The sequence below is a fragment of the Python bivittatus genome, unplaced genomic scaffold (genome assembly GCF_059951505.1).
Source record: "Python bivittatus isolate LINGU-HERP-01145 unplaced genomic scaffold, Pbiv_v1 ctg000330_np1212, whole genome shotgun sequence".
NCBI classification, from domain to species: Eukaryota; Metazoa; Chordata; class Lepidosauria; order Squamata; family Pythonidae; genus Python; species Python bivittatus.
The window spans coordinates 45,871,107-45,890,999 of record NW_028277058.1 but is presented as its reverse complement, the minus strand read 5'-3'; the positions used below and the strand labels follow the sequence as shown (position 1 = coordinate 45,890,999).

At 39.1% G+C, this 19,893-nt stretch overlaps 1 protein-coding gene across 1 annotated transcript in view; it reads right to left on the bottom strand.

Moving 5' to 3' along the window:
- Positions 1 to 19,893, bottom strand: part of DGKI (diacylglycerol kinase iota) — a 184,540-nt gene that overhangs the window by 106,642 nt on the left and 58,005 nt on the right. Inside the window, exons 8-17 of the mRNA XM_088141517.1 lie at positions 17,543 to 17,659; positions 12,665 to 12,739; positions 12,071 to 12,166; positions 11,462 to 11,544; positions 8,454 to 8,514; positions 6,255 to 6,368; positions 5,641 to 5,778; positions 5,109 to 5,187; positions 984 to 1,039; positions 52 to 114 (exon numbers count right to left, since the gene is read on the bottom strand). Coding sequence (XP_087997643.1) covers positions 52 to 114; positions 984 to 1,039; positions 5,109 to 5,187; positions 5,641 to 5,778; positions 6,255 to 6,368; positions 8,454 to 8,514; positions 11,462 to 11,544; positions 12,071 to 12,166; positions 12,665 to 12,739; positions 17,543 to 17,659 — 882 coding nt within the window. The remainder of the gene's footprint in view (positions 1 to 51; positions 115 to 983; positions 1,040 to 5,108; positions 5,188 to 5,640; positions 5,779 to 6,254; positions 6,369 to 8,453; positions 8,515 to 11,461; positions 11,545 to 12,070; positions 12,167 to 12,664; positions 12,740 to 17,542; positions 17,660 to 19,893) is intronic.

Sequence of the window (19,893 nt, the reverse complement as noted above, 5' to 3'; positions counted from 1 at the left end):
ATTTCCTGGCTCACAGTCATTAAAAGACACAAAATCCTCTATTATACTTACCACAACTTTCACATGTTTGGATAAATCTCTAGAGCTTCTCTGAAGAAAATCTGAAAAGGCTGCCTAGATTACACAGGAATAGAAGATGTACAGAAAGGGAGATATAATTTTTTCCTGAAATTTTTGACAGTATTTCTAGAACATCAAATGCTACAAAGTTTTGTTAAGCAAACTTGCCCCAGTCACATTTCAGTGCAGAACAAAGTATGTGATTTCTTCTCTGGAATATGACTTATTTCCCCTGTCATCAGTGACAGAAGCATTTGGAAGCAGTGTCTGCTTCTTAGTAGTCCCAGTTGTTTTTTAAAAATCCCTTAATTTGGGAGACATAAAGACAGCAGAATGGAAAATAAGACCGAAGTATACCAGAAGGATGATCAGTGTTCTGTCACTGATAATTCACACTCCCCTCCTCCTCTTTATCCTGTATCAGTCCAGTACATTGACAGGAGAATGCAGAATTGGCTTCTGGATGGATTAGCTTATTTTTAGCACAGGCATTTGGTTTAATTTTTCTGGGGACTGCTGGCCGCGTAGAGTCTGAGCTCCATCTACATGCAGCCAAGGATCAATCTAGGGTATACTTAGAATGGTATCAAACCATGAAGTATTTAGGCAGAAGCACTCTGATTGGTGAAAATCTATCTACACAGTCTTTCTGATTCCCCATCTGAAGTACACCTCCACAGGAACAGTAGACAAGTTGCTTTTTTCTTAGAAACTACGCAAAACCCTTGCTTCTTTCTAAAGTTTTGAAGCAATAGTTCTATATGCAGACATAAGTGGCTTTAAGTCTTATTGAACTCAATAGGCATTCTTTCACATTAGATATGCCTAGGAGTGTGCTGTTAGAGATATACTGGCCTATTTGCTTATTGCCAATTGCCCAAGAAAAAAAAAAATCAGAGGAGAAAGAGGCCGTATCAACTCACCCCAGCATAAAACATTTTATTTCGAAACCGGCTGTTGAATTTTTCAGGATTTGCCTCTGTGAGAAGGAAGAAAAAGAAAGCAGGATTTAAAAACTCTTTACAAAGTCCATTAAACACTGCATGGCTTTACACATTTAACTTTTTCAAGAAATAACAATGAATCAAATGGTGATGTGAACCGGCAGTAAAGAAATGTTATCTGAATTAAGTAATGAAGCGCCTTTCTATAATTCAAGGAAGATTGGACATTTACTTAAGAAAAGAGAGAAAGAATAATAATATCTTGAAGACTAACATATTACTGAATTACCAAGTTTTTAAGGCTGCAAAATTCTTGACTTGCATAGTTTATAGGAGAGGTAGATGTAGCACGCAGAAACCTCCAATACTTGATGCCAAAGTACAATTTTTAATATGGCAGAAGGAGAACATTATTACATAAATTATTAGAAGGCAATCACATTAATTTTGTTTAACTTTAATTGAATGTAAATTAGATCAATTTTATGTATTAACTATCCTGCTCTCACTTCCTGTCTGGTTTCATACATCAGGCATAGCTATAAATCTCAGCTCTCTAGGCCCTTAAATGCAAGAAATCAACAGAAGGCTCTCAGACTCTTGGCAAGATTATTCTCTTTTCTGTAGGCAAGACTGAAGCCACACACACACAGAAATTTTGCCTACTGTACTATATAGAAGTCAAAGCCTATGTATCAGTCTATGTTCCAAAATTTAAACTCTAGGCTCTTCCTTCCTGCCTTTCTGAGACAATGGATACTTGGCTGTTCCTTTGATGGCCTTGGAAAGCACCCGATATATGCTGATGTAACCGTTCTGCTGAGCCTGGGAATTGCTGGTTCCTGCTTTACCAGCTTCATACCTTACACCTAGTCTTTGGAGAAAAGCCCTTGGAGAGCACAACTCTGATCCTCAAGTCAGAAAAAGCAGCACTCCCCTGATTTATATAAAATATATTTTAGCTTATATTGAATGGCTCAATTAACTATGACTTTGCATTACCTGGCAGCTGACAGACACACAGATAGCTCTCCCAATCCTTTGGAATACCCAACCTTCAGCTAATGGCAGGAGTAGAGAAACAGCTTGGTACAGGTGAGATTTTAACAAACAAGAACTAGCAGTTTAGCTCCTGTAAGCTAAATGTAAGAGCCAGGAAAGATGAGGGAATGGCAGAAGGTATGAGATCCAAGGTTGCCAAAGGAAAAAAAAAAAAAAAAGCTGATTGACACTCCATAAACCAAATGCAATATGCAATCAGGATTCTAAAGCAAAATCTTTTAAAAAATCTAATTTTTCCCCATTATGGGTCATATGTTAAAGTGGAGGTGTGTGAAGAGCCGAATAGCATTAAGAGAAAATAGAGGTGCTATTTAAAATCTTCCTGACCAAATACTCACTCAGAAATATGCAGCGTGCTCTTGCCATAGTATTTTCTCTCTCCTCTGTTTATTTAAATGCAGATGCATCTACACACTGACATCTCTGGAATAGCATTCATCTATTCTTGATTAAGCATTATGACTTCATTATTAAATAAAGCTTGTAACTCAGAAATCATCATTCAAAATGTTTAGCTACAAGCATATTTGGCTAGTATTCCAGCACATGTTCGTACAGAAATAAAAGTGCTACTGTCACCCTGTCATTTCTTTGCCTTTTCATGACCCTTCATTACGAGTCCTACTGCTTGCAGCCATTTTAACATGAAAAAAACATGCATTAGCTCTTTCCATCAGGCAGTCAGACCTTTATTTAGTCTGGCATATTAAGAAAAATGGGGCTGGGGAGAGAAACCTTTTCTATTGGGCTTGATGATAGCATGAAAACAAGGACAAATAAGGTTGATGTTCCAAATCCACAGGAACAAATCATCTAGATTCTAAACTGTTTGGGGTATCATCAATGTATTTTTCCACCATCCAAGCTTGTATTATAATGCGGCTTTTGACAAACTGGTGCCCTCCAAATATGCTAGACTGTCATAGTTCCCAGACTGGGGGATGATATCTAATTTTTTCCAGAGGACACAAATTTGTGATCAGTTGTAATATGTAGAGAGTATAGAGAGAAAGACCTTGAAAGAGAGAGGGAAGATCCATTACCAAGGCAACAAACAGATAAATGTGGCTTAAGCCATATGAAGAGAGTTTTATGAAAACATCTTAGACAGGCACCCCCATAATTCTCAAGAAGATAAAAGAGGGAGGTTGGGAAGCACATTCACACTTGAAAGATTCTGTTAATAAAAGTAATTTTAGGTGTACATGGTGTCTGGTCTACCATACAGGGCTGACATAATATGCATTGTGGAGTCGAGCACCAACTAGCAGTCAGAAGACATGATGAGAACTCCTTAATCTCACAACACATGGACAGACTTAACCATAGTTTTAACTAGGAAACTGTCAGCATTTTAGACCAAGCTAAATCCAAAAATGCAAGGGAATTCTTGGAAGCTTGGTATTCAGGCAAGGCAGCAATTAACAGACACATAGAGATAAACAGCATCTACATACTATTCAAAAGAGACAAAAGACCAGAAGATTGCCTCACCAGCAATCATCACCCAGGTAAGCAAAGGTTACCACCAGGCACACAATCAAGCAGCAAATATATGCTAATCAAGGAACTACCAGAGGAGCAAAACAAAACCCCAACCCACACCAGCACTGGCAAAGCATGCCACAGTATATAAATAGAGAGCAAATCCCATCCCATTTTAGCACTGAAGATGTTACCTAGATGGGTAATGAAATGTTTGCAAGAAAAGAACCAAGCTCAGAGAACCCAAAGGACTCCACAGTTCAATTCTGAGCTACACATATTCACCTCTATTGATTATATGGATTCATGAGTGCTTGTCTTGATAACTGTCAGCCCTTCAAAGTAGATCAGACTAGGAATCCAATGTAGGTCAGTACTATTTTTATTGTAAAGCTATAGTAACTGCACTTTGCAAGTCTGAATGAACTTCCCCCCCACCCTCCCTTTATCTTAATGAGAACTAGGAAGGGTCTTGTCTGAAACATTTTCTCAAGTTACAGTCCTGCCCTGGACTCAGGTTTCTTTTATCTCACCATTTTCTTGGTGCTGGCTCTTCCTCCTGTGTCTCAAGGCCATTCCCTCTTCCCTCTACAGTAATCCTGTTCAGAATTTTATTAATAGAAGGACATTATTGCAAAACAGAGTACTTTGTTCACATGAAGAATGGCAGGTTGCTTTTGTGTGATACATTTTTACTTGAGATAATTGCTTCTGAAATAGCCACACATGCTCCTTGTGTACATCAATACATATAATACATCCTTTCATTGCAAGGTACAGAATTTTTCAATGAAATCAGACAGCAAAAATAGACAACAAACTTCCAGCCAAGTATGATTCCAGGTGACCTACATGGAAACGTATTTGGCATGATACAGAAAGAGTTTGCCATTATCTTCTGAGTGTTTTTGGATTTCCCAGGTTATAGAAATTAAATAAATAAGCAAACAATCTAGGATCCCCTGATGGTCTCTGTAAGTCCAGTTTTGCTTAGCTTTCTAAATCAGCCAAGGTCAGCTAGACAAGGTTATCCCAATTTTGATCTGTTTTCTAGACTGGAAGTAAGTCATCTCTACAACGGTAGTTGTTGACTTGACCATGATTTTGGATGTGTTGTTTGTTGAAAGTTTCACAATAGGCAAAAAATTATCACATAACATTTTCCTCATTATTTGGTTAAATATCTACAGTATCTTTAATTCATTCAGAGTGTTACCACATGATGATCTTTTAAATGTTGCCCTCCTAGACACGGCAGACCCAGATATAGCTGATACTGTTTGCATAAACAAACAATTCAGAAGAACAGCACATAGCTCTCTCTGAAAAGAAACCAGCATATCTCCCTTTTCCTAAACTCTTCTATTATTTTCTTAAGAATAGGAATAGTTTTCGTCCCCCTTTTCTCCCACTCTATACTATAACTTCACAGCTGGCAAAATTCTACCCATTCCACAGGCATTAAAGACATACTGGCCACCTTAGGGCACATGTTAAGTGTATCAAATCCTTTTTCCTAGATGTACACTCTGAGAGAGATCGCTTTAGTTCTCTCACCTCGAGATTCATGGAATTCCAGCGTGACATGGGCATCAAATCCGAGGCTGAAGTAATTATTGAAAACACTGAGGGGGAGCTGCAGTGATGAGATCAGAAGCAAAAAAAGGAAACTTGGTATAAAAGGCAGTATAGAAGAAGAAAATAGAATTGCAAATGCTAGGACTCACTAAGCAACGTTGACTTTGTTATTTCAGGTACAAGTATGTGTCATTTTGGAACACTATTGTCAACTTATCTAAGAGGAAGTAGAATGTAGATTGGAATTGTTAGTAGATGTATAGGTGATTTGCATGAATAGGACTCCTAACACTTTCACTAATGGGTGAGTTTTATTTCATGCTTACTGGCTGGCTAATTACAGACAGGTCTGGAAACAATAAATAGCCAAAATAGTTGAGCAAATAAGCAGAAGCTAGTGAAAACTAAATAAATAGTAGGGTTCCATGTCTGGAAACATTCCCCAGCCACTTTGCATGACCTCTGATCTCCCAGTTCTAGTTTACTTCATGGAGGAAGATTTCACACTAACCTTCTGTGCTCCATCTTCAAGTTCATTTGGGGGCAAATCAGGGTTTCTCTCCACTTGAAGGTTCCAACGATCTAACTGAACGATGGCCCCGTCTTCTACATGGCAGAGAATTTTTGCAACAGGCTCATCAGTATATCCCTGAAGATAGGACAGACAACAGGCAGATGTAAATAACCAATATTTTGCCTTAATTAATGATGCCTTGATTAGACTATGGGATATTCATCAGTATTTATTCAAAAAGAATTTATTAACTTCATAATTCCCATCACTGTTACATGGACAAGACAGTGCACAAGAAATGCATAAAATAGTACGCCTAAAATTTGATGAATATTAGATCACATTGGGAATGATGTGAAACTGACTAATAATAAGCCTAGTTCTCAGGGTCAGCTAGCCAACTAGCCATGCCATGGTTGTGTTTATTTCATTTAATGAAAAAAAGAAAAGGAAGAAAGGGGAAAGTTGAAGTAGAAGCTGTCTGTTCAATACAAGGAAAATAATGCACCAATTAGAAGAATATTTTTGTACATTTCCTTCCACTACTTGAGCCTCCTTCACTTTCAACAAAAAATTGAAATGACAACCAGTCAGACCTGTCTTCAACTTACCCCTCCCCAGTTGAGAGTGCGAGCAAGATCATTCCCCGTGCCGAGTGGAAGCACAGCCACAGGAGGCTGGGGATTCAACTGCAACTCATCCAGAATGGAGAGGATCCAACCAACCTAAGCATCAACAATGATAGAAATGGAAATAAATGTCTAGACCACACAGAGAGATGAACCTAAGCAGCTTAGTGAGTGTATGGTTGGTATTCTAGGCAGTGCTGTTTATTCCCACCAATGTGTGGTTCTTAGAAGAGATTGATGAGGAAGGTCAGAACATGAAGGTTCATGGAAATAGATGAATGAAGAAATTACATATGGTGTAGGGCTACCATATCTGCACTGCAAAAATATGAATGATCAGTAGAAGTCTGCAAAGAGATGAGCTACAGTATATTAGACTAGCTATAGCTAGTCTTCTCTGAGAATGGTATGAAATAAAGTATAAATGAATGATGCACACAAAAAACACTCCCATCATCTCCAAGGGAAAAGCATATAGATGTAAATAAAAGTGTACTTGTCTTTCCCCTCCCTCCCCCCAACCCCCAATTCATATCAGTTAAAGGAAGAACATTTAAGCTGGAGAATTGCTATGAGAACAACCAGAGAGACACCCTCCATTGAAAATTATGTGGACACACCAATATAAATTAATCTCCCCACCCTAGAATTGTCTTTGAATAAATAAAACCATGGGAGTTCTAATTATGGCTGAGTTTTGCTTTTAACATGCCTTTTAAGAAATGACATTTCTTATGTGTGTTAGAAGTCATAATAAAATATTTAATGGAGACTCAATTCCTCAGCCTGATATTTAGAGTTTGGGATAGGATACCATCTGATTTGTTGTAAAGCTTGATGGAAAGAACTGAGGATAGAAAGATTTTGGACTGACAATATTCCATTTATCATCAGAAAAAGGTTAATTCTGAACAGGGACACTAAAAAAAATCTTCTTTCTGTTTTCTTTCAATAATGCAAAGTAATATCTAGTCTCACTGAATATTCACTAGATCCATTTGAACAAGATTTTCATTTCTAAATGTAATGGCTTTTGGAACAACACAACATTAATTTCCTTCAAATATAATCTCAAGAAAGATAAATCAGGCATTGGTCATATTAATGAGAGGGTACTGCCCCCATTAGCTCAAAATGTGAAATGCAAGGGAAAAGATATTGAAAGTAATAAATCCAGCCCATGACATAGATGAGCCCAAAATCCATTAAACAGATGAGCCCAATCCTCCAGAAATATATCTTAGAAATCCATCTGTGGAAAAAAAAGGAAGAATGAGACCAAGGAGCAAGCATTCATAGGATTCTAAGAGCACATATGCCTGGGCATTGTCTGATTCTTGCAGACTTCAGCTCTGCACACTGTTCTTCATGCTGTCATGCTGAGCACCTGACTATTGCAACATAATTTGCTTGTGTGAATAGAACATGACAGAGATAAAAGAACATAAAATTTTAAATCGTTCCAAACAAGACCAAAACGCTACGCACTTCAGGGCACCCATCACCACGGATGCCATTTGCAAAGGAAACAATCAATACTTTGTTCTACATAAGTCAAATGTTGGACATGCATGTGTGCATGGAGTGAGTGTATGAACAATCCTCATTAAAATGCATTATGTTTGAGATTAAAGGGTGATGCTGAGATTTGAGATTAAATATGTGGTGCTGAACTAGTTATGGCAAAAGCATTTCATTCTTCAATTCCTGAGATACAGAGTTGGCAACTTTTTCAGGGGGTGGGCACTATTCTGTTATTTCCCGTGATAGGATGGATGGATGGATGGATGGATGGATGGATGGATGGATGGATGGATGGAAGATAGATAGATAGATAGATAGATAGATAGATAGATAGATAGATAGATAGATAGATGATAGATAGACAGATAGACAGACAGACAGACTGATAGCTTTGCTAGATTGTCATATCTTGCAAGACTTGATTGATTGATTGATTGATTGATTGATTGATTGATTGATTGACTTTACAGAGCTGCCCATCTCACTTGTATGTGACTCTGGGTGGCATACACAATTAAAACACAAGCTAACAATCACAAAATTTAACCATTAAACCTAATGAAAAACAGTAAAAAACTATTTTGTTTTAGTAATTTCTCCAACAATCACTGCTATTGCCTACTACTGTTTAAAAATCAAGCTAATGAAAAGCCTTACTGTTCCATCCCCACCACAGGCCAGGATTCGCAGGTTTGGCATTTTTCTGTACAATTCAAGCCTAGGGGAAGAAAAGAGAGGACATTTTTGATCATGAAGATAGGTTTTAAAAATGCCTCTGTATGACTAAGGTACACTAGTCAAGTATTTACAGTCTTATCAGGGACAGAAATAAAAGTGGGCTCGCACAAGAAGTAGAAATTGATTTTGCCATACCAAGCATTCCTTCAGGCATGGCCAGCCTCTCTTCTAAAGCCAATCCTTTTTCCAATGCCCATTTTACAGAAGTCACATTTCTCAGAAAAAGCCCCTCTGATTCAAATCATTAAAAAAAAGTCCTTTCAGAAACAGGCATGCCATTAGTGAGCTGAGCTCTAAAATATTTAGAACTTGAAAAGTTAAAGCCACCAACTGCAAGTGAGTCTGGAAAACAGTTGGCATACGAGGCAGAGTTGTTGTTTTTTTCCCCTGTATTGCAATAAATGAATTTTGAGGCCATCTATCAGTTAGCAGCCTAAATCACACATTTTGCACTATGCCACAAAACAGTTGCTCGGTTTAAAGCAATTATGCAAATTGGCTGGTGGAATGTTATCCCAGAAATAACAAATTGTAGTCTGATGCTTAGGCAAAAGCAGCAACAAGCTTCTCTGTGGTTTTGCTGCTTCCTGAAACTTGGCTCAGTATCTACTAGCAATTCCCTTGGTTACATCAACCCTATTTGTCACTTCCATGCATAGTAAAAAAAAAAATTCTAAAAAAAAACCAAAATAAGACTGTTCTACTTTTGAAAATACCAGGAATTCAGGCACATCAGATGAGAGTTAGACCACATGCAAGAGTGCCATCTTGTGGCATTAAAAATATGATATACAGGAATTTATAGAGCAGATGTTTAAAAGATAGTTTCCTTCAAATAGTATTCCATGTCATAGAAACATCTATGTAATTTTTCTTGGCAACAACACAGAAATTGCAAGCTATTGCCTTCTTTTAGGGTGATTTTTAACTTCCCAGTCTAGCCTACAACTCTAGGATTTCCTGATAGTCTCCCATCCAAGTATTGACCAGATCTGACTTAGCTTAGCATTTGGGGATCACTAAAGTAGCATTTCTCAATCTCAGCAACTTTAAGATGTGTGGACTTCAATTCTCAGAATCCCCCAGGAGTTGAAGCCTGACCAGTTTGGGGATCATGACTCTTGGAAACTGGAGCATAACTCCACTCACAACTACCATAACTATTTGGATTTTTTATTATTATGTTTGGTCGCACAGTCAGCCAGATGTTTAGACTGGATTTGGCATTTTTATCCACCTATCGAGTCCTTCCCCAGGACCTGGGATAGGCAGATGTTGTTGTTTGATGGTGTGAAAGGTATTGTTGCAGGATATAAGCTGTTCCAAGTAAAGCTGCCTTTGGCAATTGACTGATGGTGATTTTTGTCAAAGCTGATGGTCTTCAAGTGGCACTCCAGATGTTTTGGGATTGCACCCAAGGTGCCTATAACTATTGGTATGATCTTTGCTTTTTTTTTGGCCACAGTCGTTCTATTTCTATTTTCAGGTTTTTATATTTCATGATTTTCTCCAGTTCTTTCTCTTCTATTCTGCTGTCTCCAGGGATTGCAACGTCCACTAGCCAGCCTTTTTTTGTCTTTCTTATCAACAACTGTTAAGCCTGGGGTGTTGTGTAGCAGATGCTTGTCTGTCTGAGTTCTAACATCCCAGAGCACTTTGGCTTCTTCATTTTCTATTACTTTGTCTGTTTTGTGGTCCCACCAGTTCTTGCTTGCAGGCAAATGGTATTTCTTGCAGATATTCCAATGCACCATTGTTGCTACTTTGTCATGTCGTTGTTTGTAGTCAGTCTGTGCAATCTTTTTGCAGCAGCTGACTAGGTGGTCCACTGTTTCTTCAGCTTCTTTGCAGAGGCAGCATTTGCTGTCTGTTGCTGTCTTCTCAATTCTGGCTTTGTATGCATTTGTTCTTACAGCTTGGTCTTGCGCAGCCAGAATTAGCCCCTCTGTCTCTTTCTTCAACTTTCCTGCTCTTGGCCTTTGCCAGGTCTTGTTGCTATCTGCTATGCCACTAGGTTTGTGTGTGCGCGCGTGAACTGGCCATGTAATATTTTGCCTTGCTATGTCTCTTTTCTATTCTTCATTTCGTCTTTCTTGTAGGCCAGTTTGGTCTCTTCAGTATTCAGTAAGCCTTCATGGTGTACTAACTTCAGTGCATCTTCACTGTCCTTCAGATATTCTTGTAATGACTATTATTATCATTATTATTATTATGCATTGCATTGCATATGACATTGGAGATTTTCTTTCAACTGAAAACTGCAGCTTGAAAAAAGTGGCAGTTATTCAGAATTGTGGCCAAGAGGAAAACATTAAAATCCCCCTATTGTGGCTTCATATCCAGTCACACATCAATATGTAAGGGTTGGAGTTTGTCACAATATAGCAATGCATGTTTCATTGCTTGCTGTCCTCTGTGGATATCTACATTAGCTGCTTTTACTACCAATTTGTAAAATTAATTTATTCATTGACACACCTTAAATTGCTCCCTCAAAACCTCAAACCACCTCCAAACAACACCACTGGAAATGCCACTATCAATCATTTGCTTGATATTTTCATGTAATTTTTGTGTCCACTGCAGTCTTCCACTGCCCCCCCCCCCTTTTTTAATTTTTTAAGTATGGCTCCTAGCTGTCAAAAATTGCCTGGTCCCCACTAAAGAGGATTACAATAAACATAAAGAGGTATAAATTTAATTGCCACAACTGACCAGTTCAAGGGATAATAGCTCTCAAGTCATCTTTCTCAAGTTGAATCTCTCTGCCTTTGTTGGAACTGGAATTCCCATAACTTCCAGCCAGCATGGCCACAAGCCAATTTCTGCCTTTAATTATTAGAAATGGCAATGTTTGCCTCCAATATATTTTGAGTTGCTCCATATGAAAATAAAGGGCACGTCCCACTAAACACCTCAGAACTTACGCATCTCTTGGTCCTTCCTGAGAGAGGTCAAAGACCTGACGTGGATTCAAGTACCACATGAACATTTGGAGCACTTTAGTACCCTGTAAAGAAAGAAAAAGAAAACTATTAACTTCTCTGAAATACAATTCATGTATCTCAATCTTAGGATAAATAAATGCATGATGAAATACTTCACTAGTGTCATATTAACTTGCATGGGGCAAGGAAAGATACAATCGACCCTGGGGATGGCTGGTGCCTTGACGATGCTCCCTGAGTTTATTAACATCTAATTAACATCAGCCTCTTGGAAGTATCATAAAGGAAAATAAAGGAAGTTTGTTTTTAGTACATTTTAATTAATTAATTAATATTTATTTTAATTAATGTTTATTCTGTTTTTATTGTAAACCACCCAGAGTCACCCCACAGTGAGATGGGCAGTGACAAATTTGAAATATAAATAAATAAATAAATTTAAGAGAACTCTTATTTTAGAACCTACTTCCAGCCCCTAACTCTTCCATCAAGCTATAGGCATCTTTTTCTGAGATCGAGACATTCTCGATTCCTTCCTTTGGTAAAAGCACATGGGGAAACTCTTTGTGTTTGGTGTCCCATGTTTACCTGATTCCCTCCACTTTTCGGATTCACAAATACAAGCAAGGGTTTCATGAGAGGGGAAGAGATAGGCTTAATCACAAAAGGTCGTCCTTTGTTCTCCTAGATAAAGGAAAAGGAACGCATCAGCAGAAGGCTGATTAGTGGTACAGAATCACCAGCCATAAAATACCCAAACGACTTCTTATTAAGAAAACAGTCATCATAGGGACTCAGAAAGTGATTCCCCCCTCCCAAGGAAATCAATACATCAGTTTGCTGAGGAAGATACCAGTGAGAGATGGTTAACCCCATTCTACCTCTTTGTAAAATTTAACTCAAATGTCCTGAATAATAGAAACAGGAGTCTCCACAGATGGCTGTCTATGCAATTTCACCGAAACAGGGATTATGCACTGAGTTTAGAATGGGACTTGGTGGGGGGGAGGGAATTACTATTCTCTAAATATACGTTATATTTAGCATCAGTATAACATGCTTCTAGAATATAATAGGAGGTGTAACCTAGCATAACTGAAAGGGATCAGATTGGATCAGCTGTTTTGTTATAATTATTTTTCCCCTAATTAATCATCATAACAAATGGTTTGAAAGACTTACCTCATTGCCTCTTTTACTGGCTTTCCTTTTAAAAGATGTTCTTTTCTTCCGCCTGGTTGAATTTTTCAGTGAATTCTGTTTTGTTTTGTTTTTAAGAAGAGGAGGAGGAGGAGAATTTAAAAACAATTATGCCAAACAGAAGATCTCCCTATAAGAAACACCTTTTGACAGTCCTTTGGAGAATGATACACCACCTGGCACGCATGCATGAGTTGAAAAGACATGCGTCTCATGCTTTACATTTTCACATCACTGTTATGGAGAAAGCCACACACTAAGACCAGACTGGTACTTTCAGAACTGGAGACTTCCAATGCTGCGAGGGAGAAGAGAACTAGATGCTCCCATAGACTCACATAAGAGCACATGCTGTACCTGCCAACCCTCCCAATTCAGGTAGGAGACGCCCGTTTTCCTTCCGGGGCTCCAATCTCCCGCCCAATCAAGTTCGTCTCCTGGTGTGGAGACCACCTACATAAAAAGGTTAAGGAGAACAAGATAAAGCCAGCTATGCTCTGGGGGCCTTTTTTTCTACTTATTATTTTTAAACCAATCGCATTAACCAATAGGGTAATTACCTGTTAGTAAGTTAGGTATGTCCTCCTGTCTCATATCAGTTGTCATGTGAGATCTTAGATGACTTTCTAAAGATAACATTTTTAGAGCTGATTCACACACTATTGATTTTAAGTGTACAAGTAGTCCTCGGTTAATGACAGTAATTGGGACTGGAATTTCCATTGCTAAGCAATGCGGTTGTAAAGTGGACATCATGTGACTGCACCACTTAGCAATGGCAGTCCCATTAGTCCTCAGTTACCATTGTTAACTGAGAACTGCGTGGATCATTAAGTGAGGACCTCACATAATGACTTCTGATTTCCTTCTGGCTTCCCCATTGACTTGCTTGTGGGAAACCAGCAGGGAAGGTTGCAAATCACAATCATGTGACTGCAGGACTTTGCAATGGTCAGAAATCTGGGCTGGTTGCCAAGTACGCAAATCATGATCATGTAGCCATGGGGGTGCTGCGCTGGCCGGAACTTCAAAGACTGGTGTAACTACCACTCATTCAGCAAGTTTGAACAGTCACTGAATGAGTGGTCATTAAATGAGGACCACCTGTACAGTGAAAAATCATAGCAATGAATTTTGCACTTGTGTTGGCAAATTCATGCATCAAACAGGTTGGCCTAAGAAACATCAAGTTCCTGTTCAAAAACTCAAATCAAAATGATCCATATTTGCTGATGCATAATGTGGGCAACAGCTGTCAGAGGTGTTTCCTTATGCAAGAATTATCTAACAAAGGTATGATTTATAAGATACCCTATATAAGTTTGAAAAATTTCAAAGAAAAGCTAACTCTTGGTCACTTAGATCTTGAGACATTCTCTCAATGTTGAGCTAGCTGGATTACACTTAACGTTTAATTTTATTTCATTGTATTTTTAAAACTAGTAACAAAAAAAGGGGAGAATGGAGACATTTTAGCCTTTTTTTAACTATCTGGGATTTGTTTGGTGTATATGTGAGCAAATAATTTCCCCTTCTCTGTACAGGTAGCCCTTGACTTACAACCATTCATTTAGCAACCGTTCAAAGTTATGATGGTGCTGAAAAAAGTGACTTATGACTGGTCCTCACACTTACAACTGTCGCAGCATCCCCACTGTCATGTGATCAAAATTCAGATGCTTGGCAACCATCATGTATTTATGACAGTTGCAATGTCCCAGGGTCACATTTGCAGCCTTCCCAGCTGGCTTCCAACAAGCAAAATCAATGGGGAACCAATTGAGTGATTCACTCAATGACCATGTGATTTGCTTAATGACCATGTGATTCACTTAACAACCATGGTGATTCGCTTAACTACCACCGCAAAAAAGTTATAAAATTGGGTGCAGTCATGTGATGCCTTGCTTAATGACCACACCACTTAACAACACATTTTCCAGTCCCTATTGTAGTCATAGGTATGCATACAGGTAGTCCCTATTGAGGACTACCTGTATGCGTAAACTATTGGCATTGCATTCTGTACCACTCAGTACCAAGTCCCTGAAAATTCCAGAATGCAAGATGCATGTTTCTCTTGGATGGATTATGTTCAAAGCCACAAAACCATTTTCTCCATGTTGAAATTCCTTGAAAATATAATAAAAATTTAAGAAAAGCAGTTCTGCGTATACTACAAAGGAATAATGCAAGCTATCCCAATAGGTGAATAGCTCAAGAGCTTGCTTTTGCAAATATTCAGGATCAAAGTATGATACTTTAAGAAGGATTCAAAGAAACTGAACATTTCAGTCCTGTGAGGAAAGATTGAAGGAACTGAGTATCTTTAGCCTTGAGAAACAATGACGGAGAGGGGATATGATAGCACACGTCAGATTTTTGAAAGGAAGGTCAAGATCTGTCTACTGGGTGCAGAACACAGAATAATGGATTTAAATTACAGGAAGGCAGATTCCAACTGAATGTTAGAAAAAACTTCCAGAAAGTACAAGTAGTTTGACAGTGGAACCAATTATCCTGAGAAATATAGGGCTCCACTTCACTGCATTTGTTCAAGCAGTTGCTTAATAACCATCTCTTGAGAATGCTTTAATTGTATTTCTGCACTGAGCAGGGGCTGGACAATAGCCTAAATGTCCACCTTCAACATTATAATTCTATGAAAGCAGTGTGGCAGAGGAATATTTGCCATTCTTTTACACCTAATGATAAATACAGTAGGGTTATCCACCATGAGTCACGTTCCCCCTCTTAATCAAAAGAACGAATGCCTCTGGTATGCATGACTACAACGGTCTCTTAACCTGCATTTCTATACAGGTCACTTGAATTGTTGGTAACAGTTCCATACAGAAAAAAATATTCCTGCATTTTTCTCCACCTCATCTAATTTGATGAAAGGGAATTGGCAATTTCTTTCAAAGGAGAAGATCGTTTCAGTGATGTTCTCATGGGTGGAGTGTATTGTCTGCTTCAGTTAGAAGGTGGCCAAGTGCTTTGTCCTCCTCCTTAGAATCAGCTCCCCAGCATGGTGCAGCCTTCTTGGCTTCCCATATTTCAAATAAATCCCAAGGGAAGACAGCATGCAGGAATACTTCCCATGAGGCTTTCAGATGTGTGGGCAGATTTCAAAGTCATGGAAAGTTGTGTTACAAAAATAACCACAGCATTAGCATCTTCTGCCATCTCCAACTATAACATAAGCTCACAAACATGAGAAATGCTCATGCTCCCTTAGAATAAGGTAAAAAACCAAAATCAATGTTTCTTTTGAAGAGGAGAAGTTCTGAGAAACTGCAGGCACATTTTAGCACAGGGTTCTTTATAACAGGGTTGTGAAGCCAAATCCCTCTCCTAATAAAAATTCCACTGGTCATATCACTCTTTATTGAGGAACATTTCAAAGAATCCATCACCAGAATCTCAGTTCAAGCATAAAGAAATCATTGTTCTGTTCCTGGATTGCTGTATGTTTATTTTTTCTTTTCTTACTTTGGACCCTGTTGTAGATCATCTCCAAAACTTATATATTCCAGTGAAGAGATTATTTGCACCTTCCTTCTGAAGGAGATACCTGACTACACCTACTGACTCAATTTCCCACATTCATCCATGCATTTAATAGGAAGCCTGGAGTCCACACAACAATCTCTTTCATACTTTCTCTGAACACATAGACGCTGTTCTCCACTCCATATATTCCACCTATTCATAATGGAGAGAACTCAATATAGTTCAAATTACCAAGGTATCATTTGCTATGAAAGGGGAAGGAATTTATCACAGTGCAGCAATTCCAAGGGAAGACATTGTGATTTGCAGATATCTCTATGCAGCAAAGCTTTTTTGAAAACAAAAACAAAAACAAATTAAAATCAACTTTGAATATTTTTTCTCATTATCTAACTATAGAAGTATGAAAAGGAAGTATGTATGTTGGCCCAAAGCTTCATTGAACGATATAGTCTGTTAAAAATAATGGATGTCTCTTTGTTGTTCTGTTGCACTATATATTTTTCATAAGACAATATAATTAAAAAATACCTGCTCTTGACAATGAAACGGCCATTGGCAACCCTACTAGTACAAGATAACTTTTCTATAGGTTATAGGCATATTAACTGGAAATCTTGGTAACAACATCCAAAGTTCCAAGGGAGTAGGTGAGGATGTGACTTCTGACACAACATTTCATGACATGTCCCTTCTCCACATTCTCCAGCTTGGGGAAAAAATTGGTCAATGCAGCAGACAATAGACTGAATCAAGAGACTTGTGGAGGAACAAACCAGGAGTTCAGCAACTGCCTCATTAAACCAGACCAAGGATCACCTGGAAAACCTAGACTAGCTTTACAAGAACCTTGGCCATTTGCCAAACTGTCCAGTTTGAAAAGCCAGTTCATTTGACTTCAACCATGTTTCCTGTGGGCTCTGGTGATACATACTTTTGCTTCTGGCTGTACCCACTGCTGGAAGGCTGAACCTGGAAACCAGTTTTCAGTTGAGAGTTCAACAGGAAAGAGCTTCCCCAGATTCTTGAGGGGGTAGTTTAACAACCCTAACCCTAATTCCCACATGTATATTTAAATTACTTCCTGGAAGGAAGAAATGGTTGCTTTTGACCCCAATCCCCAAGGTGGATTTTGTTTTATTCTCCCAGGTTTAAAATAGTACCCTAAAATAAAGTTTTAGAAAAACTAACTGGAAAGGAAAGACAATGCCTAATAGCAATTAGGGGTACAGCTGGGGGTAGCCAAGGGCAGTATAGCATGTTTTCCCCCCCGTAGGAATATCAACAGTCTTAAGCCAAGTGAACTGATCCACACTGTCAGAACAGACCAAAGCATGCTGTTACCTGAGGCTTCTTCACCTTAATGATCCAGGTGGGAGGGACAATAACAGCAGCATGGGCCCCAAGGGAACATGGCTCCTCAATGTGCTGCAGCAGGAAGCAGGTGACTTTATTGTGAAACTAGAGGAAAGAAAAGCAGAGGGGTCTGTGAAATGAAGAGAGCCTGGAGAAGGGCAAAGGTGAGAAGGGGGAAAAAACAAAGACAACAGCATTAGGAAACAGACATGTTCCAGTCCTCCTTTTCCATTCCTCTGAAGCATTTTAGGCCCAAAAAATACATATCTTTAAAACTGCTCTGTTCATAGACGACATGTTCTGTACTGGGGGAGGGAGAGGACTATATGAAAAGAAGGACTTGGAAAAGAGATGTGAATCCCTCCTCCACTGCCATTTATGTTGCTTTGCATTCTTTTCTTTCAGCCTAGATCGCTGTTGGCACAACTAACTTAACCATAAGATATCTCACAAGCCTCTTTCCCTTATTGTATTGGTGAGAGATTGGGTGTTTTGTAGAACCTCTAAATTATTATAGTCTGTATGAACTTGTATAGGGTGGGTTGCTCCTTCCAGCAGGTATCTCCACTGTTGAAAGGCATTTTTAGCACCAGTAGCTCTTTACTGAAAATATCATAGTTCCTTTCTGCTGGGAGGAGCACTCTGAGGTAAAAGGCACACGGTAATAAATCTGCTCCCCCTTCCTTCTCTGCCTGGAGTAGAACTGCACCTATCACCACATCTGAGGTGTCTATCTACACAACAAAGGGGCAGGAAGGGTCGGTGTGGTGGAGGAGGGGCTAAGAAGCAAAGAGGTGTTTTAACTCTTGAAACACCAATTGCTCTTGGGTTGACCAGGAGAATTGCCAACCCTTTCTTAGGAGCTGGGGCAGTGGTCTTGCAAGATCAGCAAAAGTAATGATGAATTTCCTGTAGAAGTTAGCAAAGCCCAGAAAGCGCTGCACATGTTTCACATAATGGGGGGGTGGGGGGTGGGAATAGCCTATACCTTTGCTGGATCCATCTGTCTACCTTCTGTGGAGATGATTCTGTAGCCCAAATAGTCCAGCTGGGACAGGTCAAATGCTCATTTTTTTAGTTTGGCAAAGAGCTTGTTGTCCCGTAATTTTTGCAATACATTTCTGGCATGGGTGACATGCAAGGAGGGATCTTCGGAATAAATTAATATGTAATCTAAATACACGACTACATATCTGTCTAAAATTTCTGAAAATATTTCATTCATGAATCTAGAAATATGACTCCACAGTTAACCAGGCCAAAAGGCATCACTGTATATTCAAACTTGCCGTGTATTGTATCAAGGGCTGTTAAATATTTATGTCCTTCATTCATTCCGATTGGGTTGTAAGCACTTCTCAAGTCTAGTTTTGTAAAGATGTTTGCCTTTTATATCTGGTCTAATAGATCTGAAATAAGTGGGAGTGGATAATGGCCTCTAATTGTCACTCTGTTCAGTTTTTTTGTAGTCATGAATAGTACACATGGGGGTTCCGTCCTTTTCCTTCAGGGTTGCCACTGTTTCTCCTTCTAGTTTTTTGGGTACAAAAAACATAGGTGCTGAGGCTGGTGAATTGGAAGGGCAAATAAATCCTTTTTTGATGTTGACATCCAGATATTCCTTGAGGATGGCTAACTTGTAAGTAGACATGGGATACTGTCTCTTTGCTGAGATTTTGGCTCCTGGCTTCAAATTGATGGTGCAATCACAAGCCTGGTGGGGAGTTAAGATGGCTGCCTCTTCCTCCCTAAACACGTCTGCAAAGTCTGCATATTTTTCTGATAGCACTGATCCTCCCTTGTTCTGCAATGGAGTGGGGGGATAAGCTATCATTGCTTGTAAGTGATGTTGCTGCATTTAGGGGAGGGAAATGGGAGTGTTCCTTGCTCCCAACTTACATCTGGATCATGCAGCCAAAATTATGGGCACTTAGAAGAAGGCAGTTACATAGAGCATTATAAACTCTGTGTGATCTTTGATTGTCAATTGCAAAGGAGTCGTGCGCTGCAGAATTGGTCCTGCTTTTAGTGGCTGCCCATCAATAGTCTCAACTATCTTTAGGCTTTCTAGAACTTGATTAGGCAACTTTAGTTTCTGCACTGATTCTATATCTATGAAATTAATGGTTGCCCCAGAGTCTCTAAGAGCAGAAAGTTCCACCTTCTGCCTGGAATCTAAAGTAACAACAACAGGAGTAATTAATTGCCTTTTGTCGCCTGTCTGAGCTCTCCTTAAATGGTGGATACCCCCCCTTCAGAGCTCCTGGGAGGGAGGCCTGCAAAGTTTCATTGGGGCACTGCTTGGAAGCAAGCTGGGCACTTACTGGCTTCATGCTCTG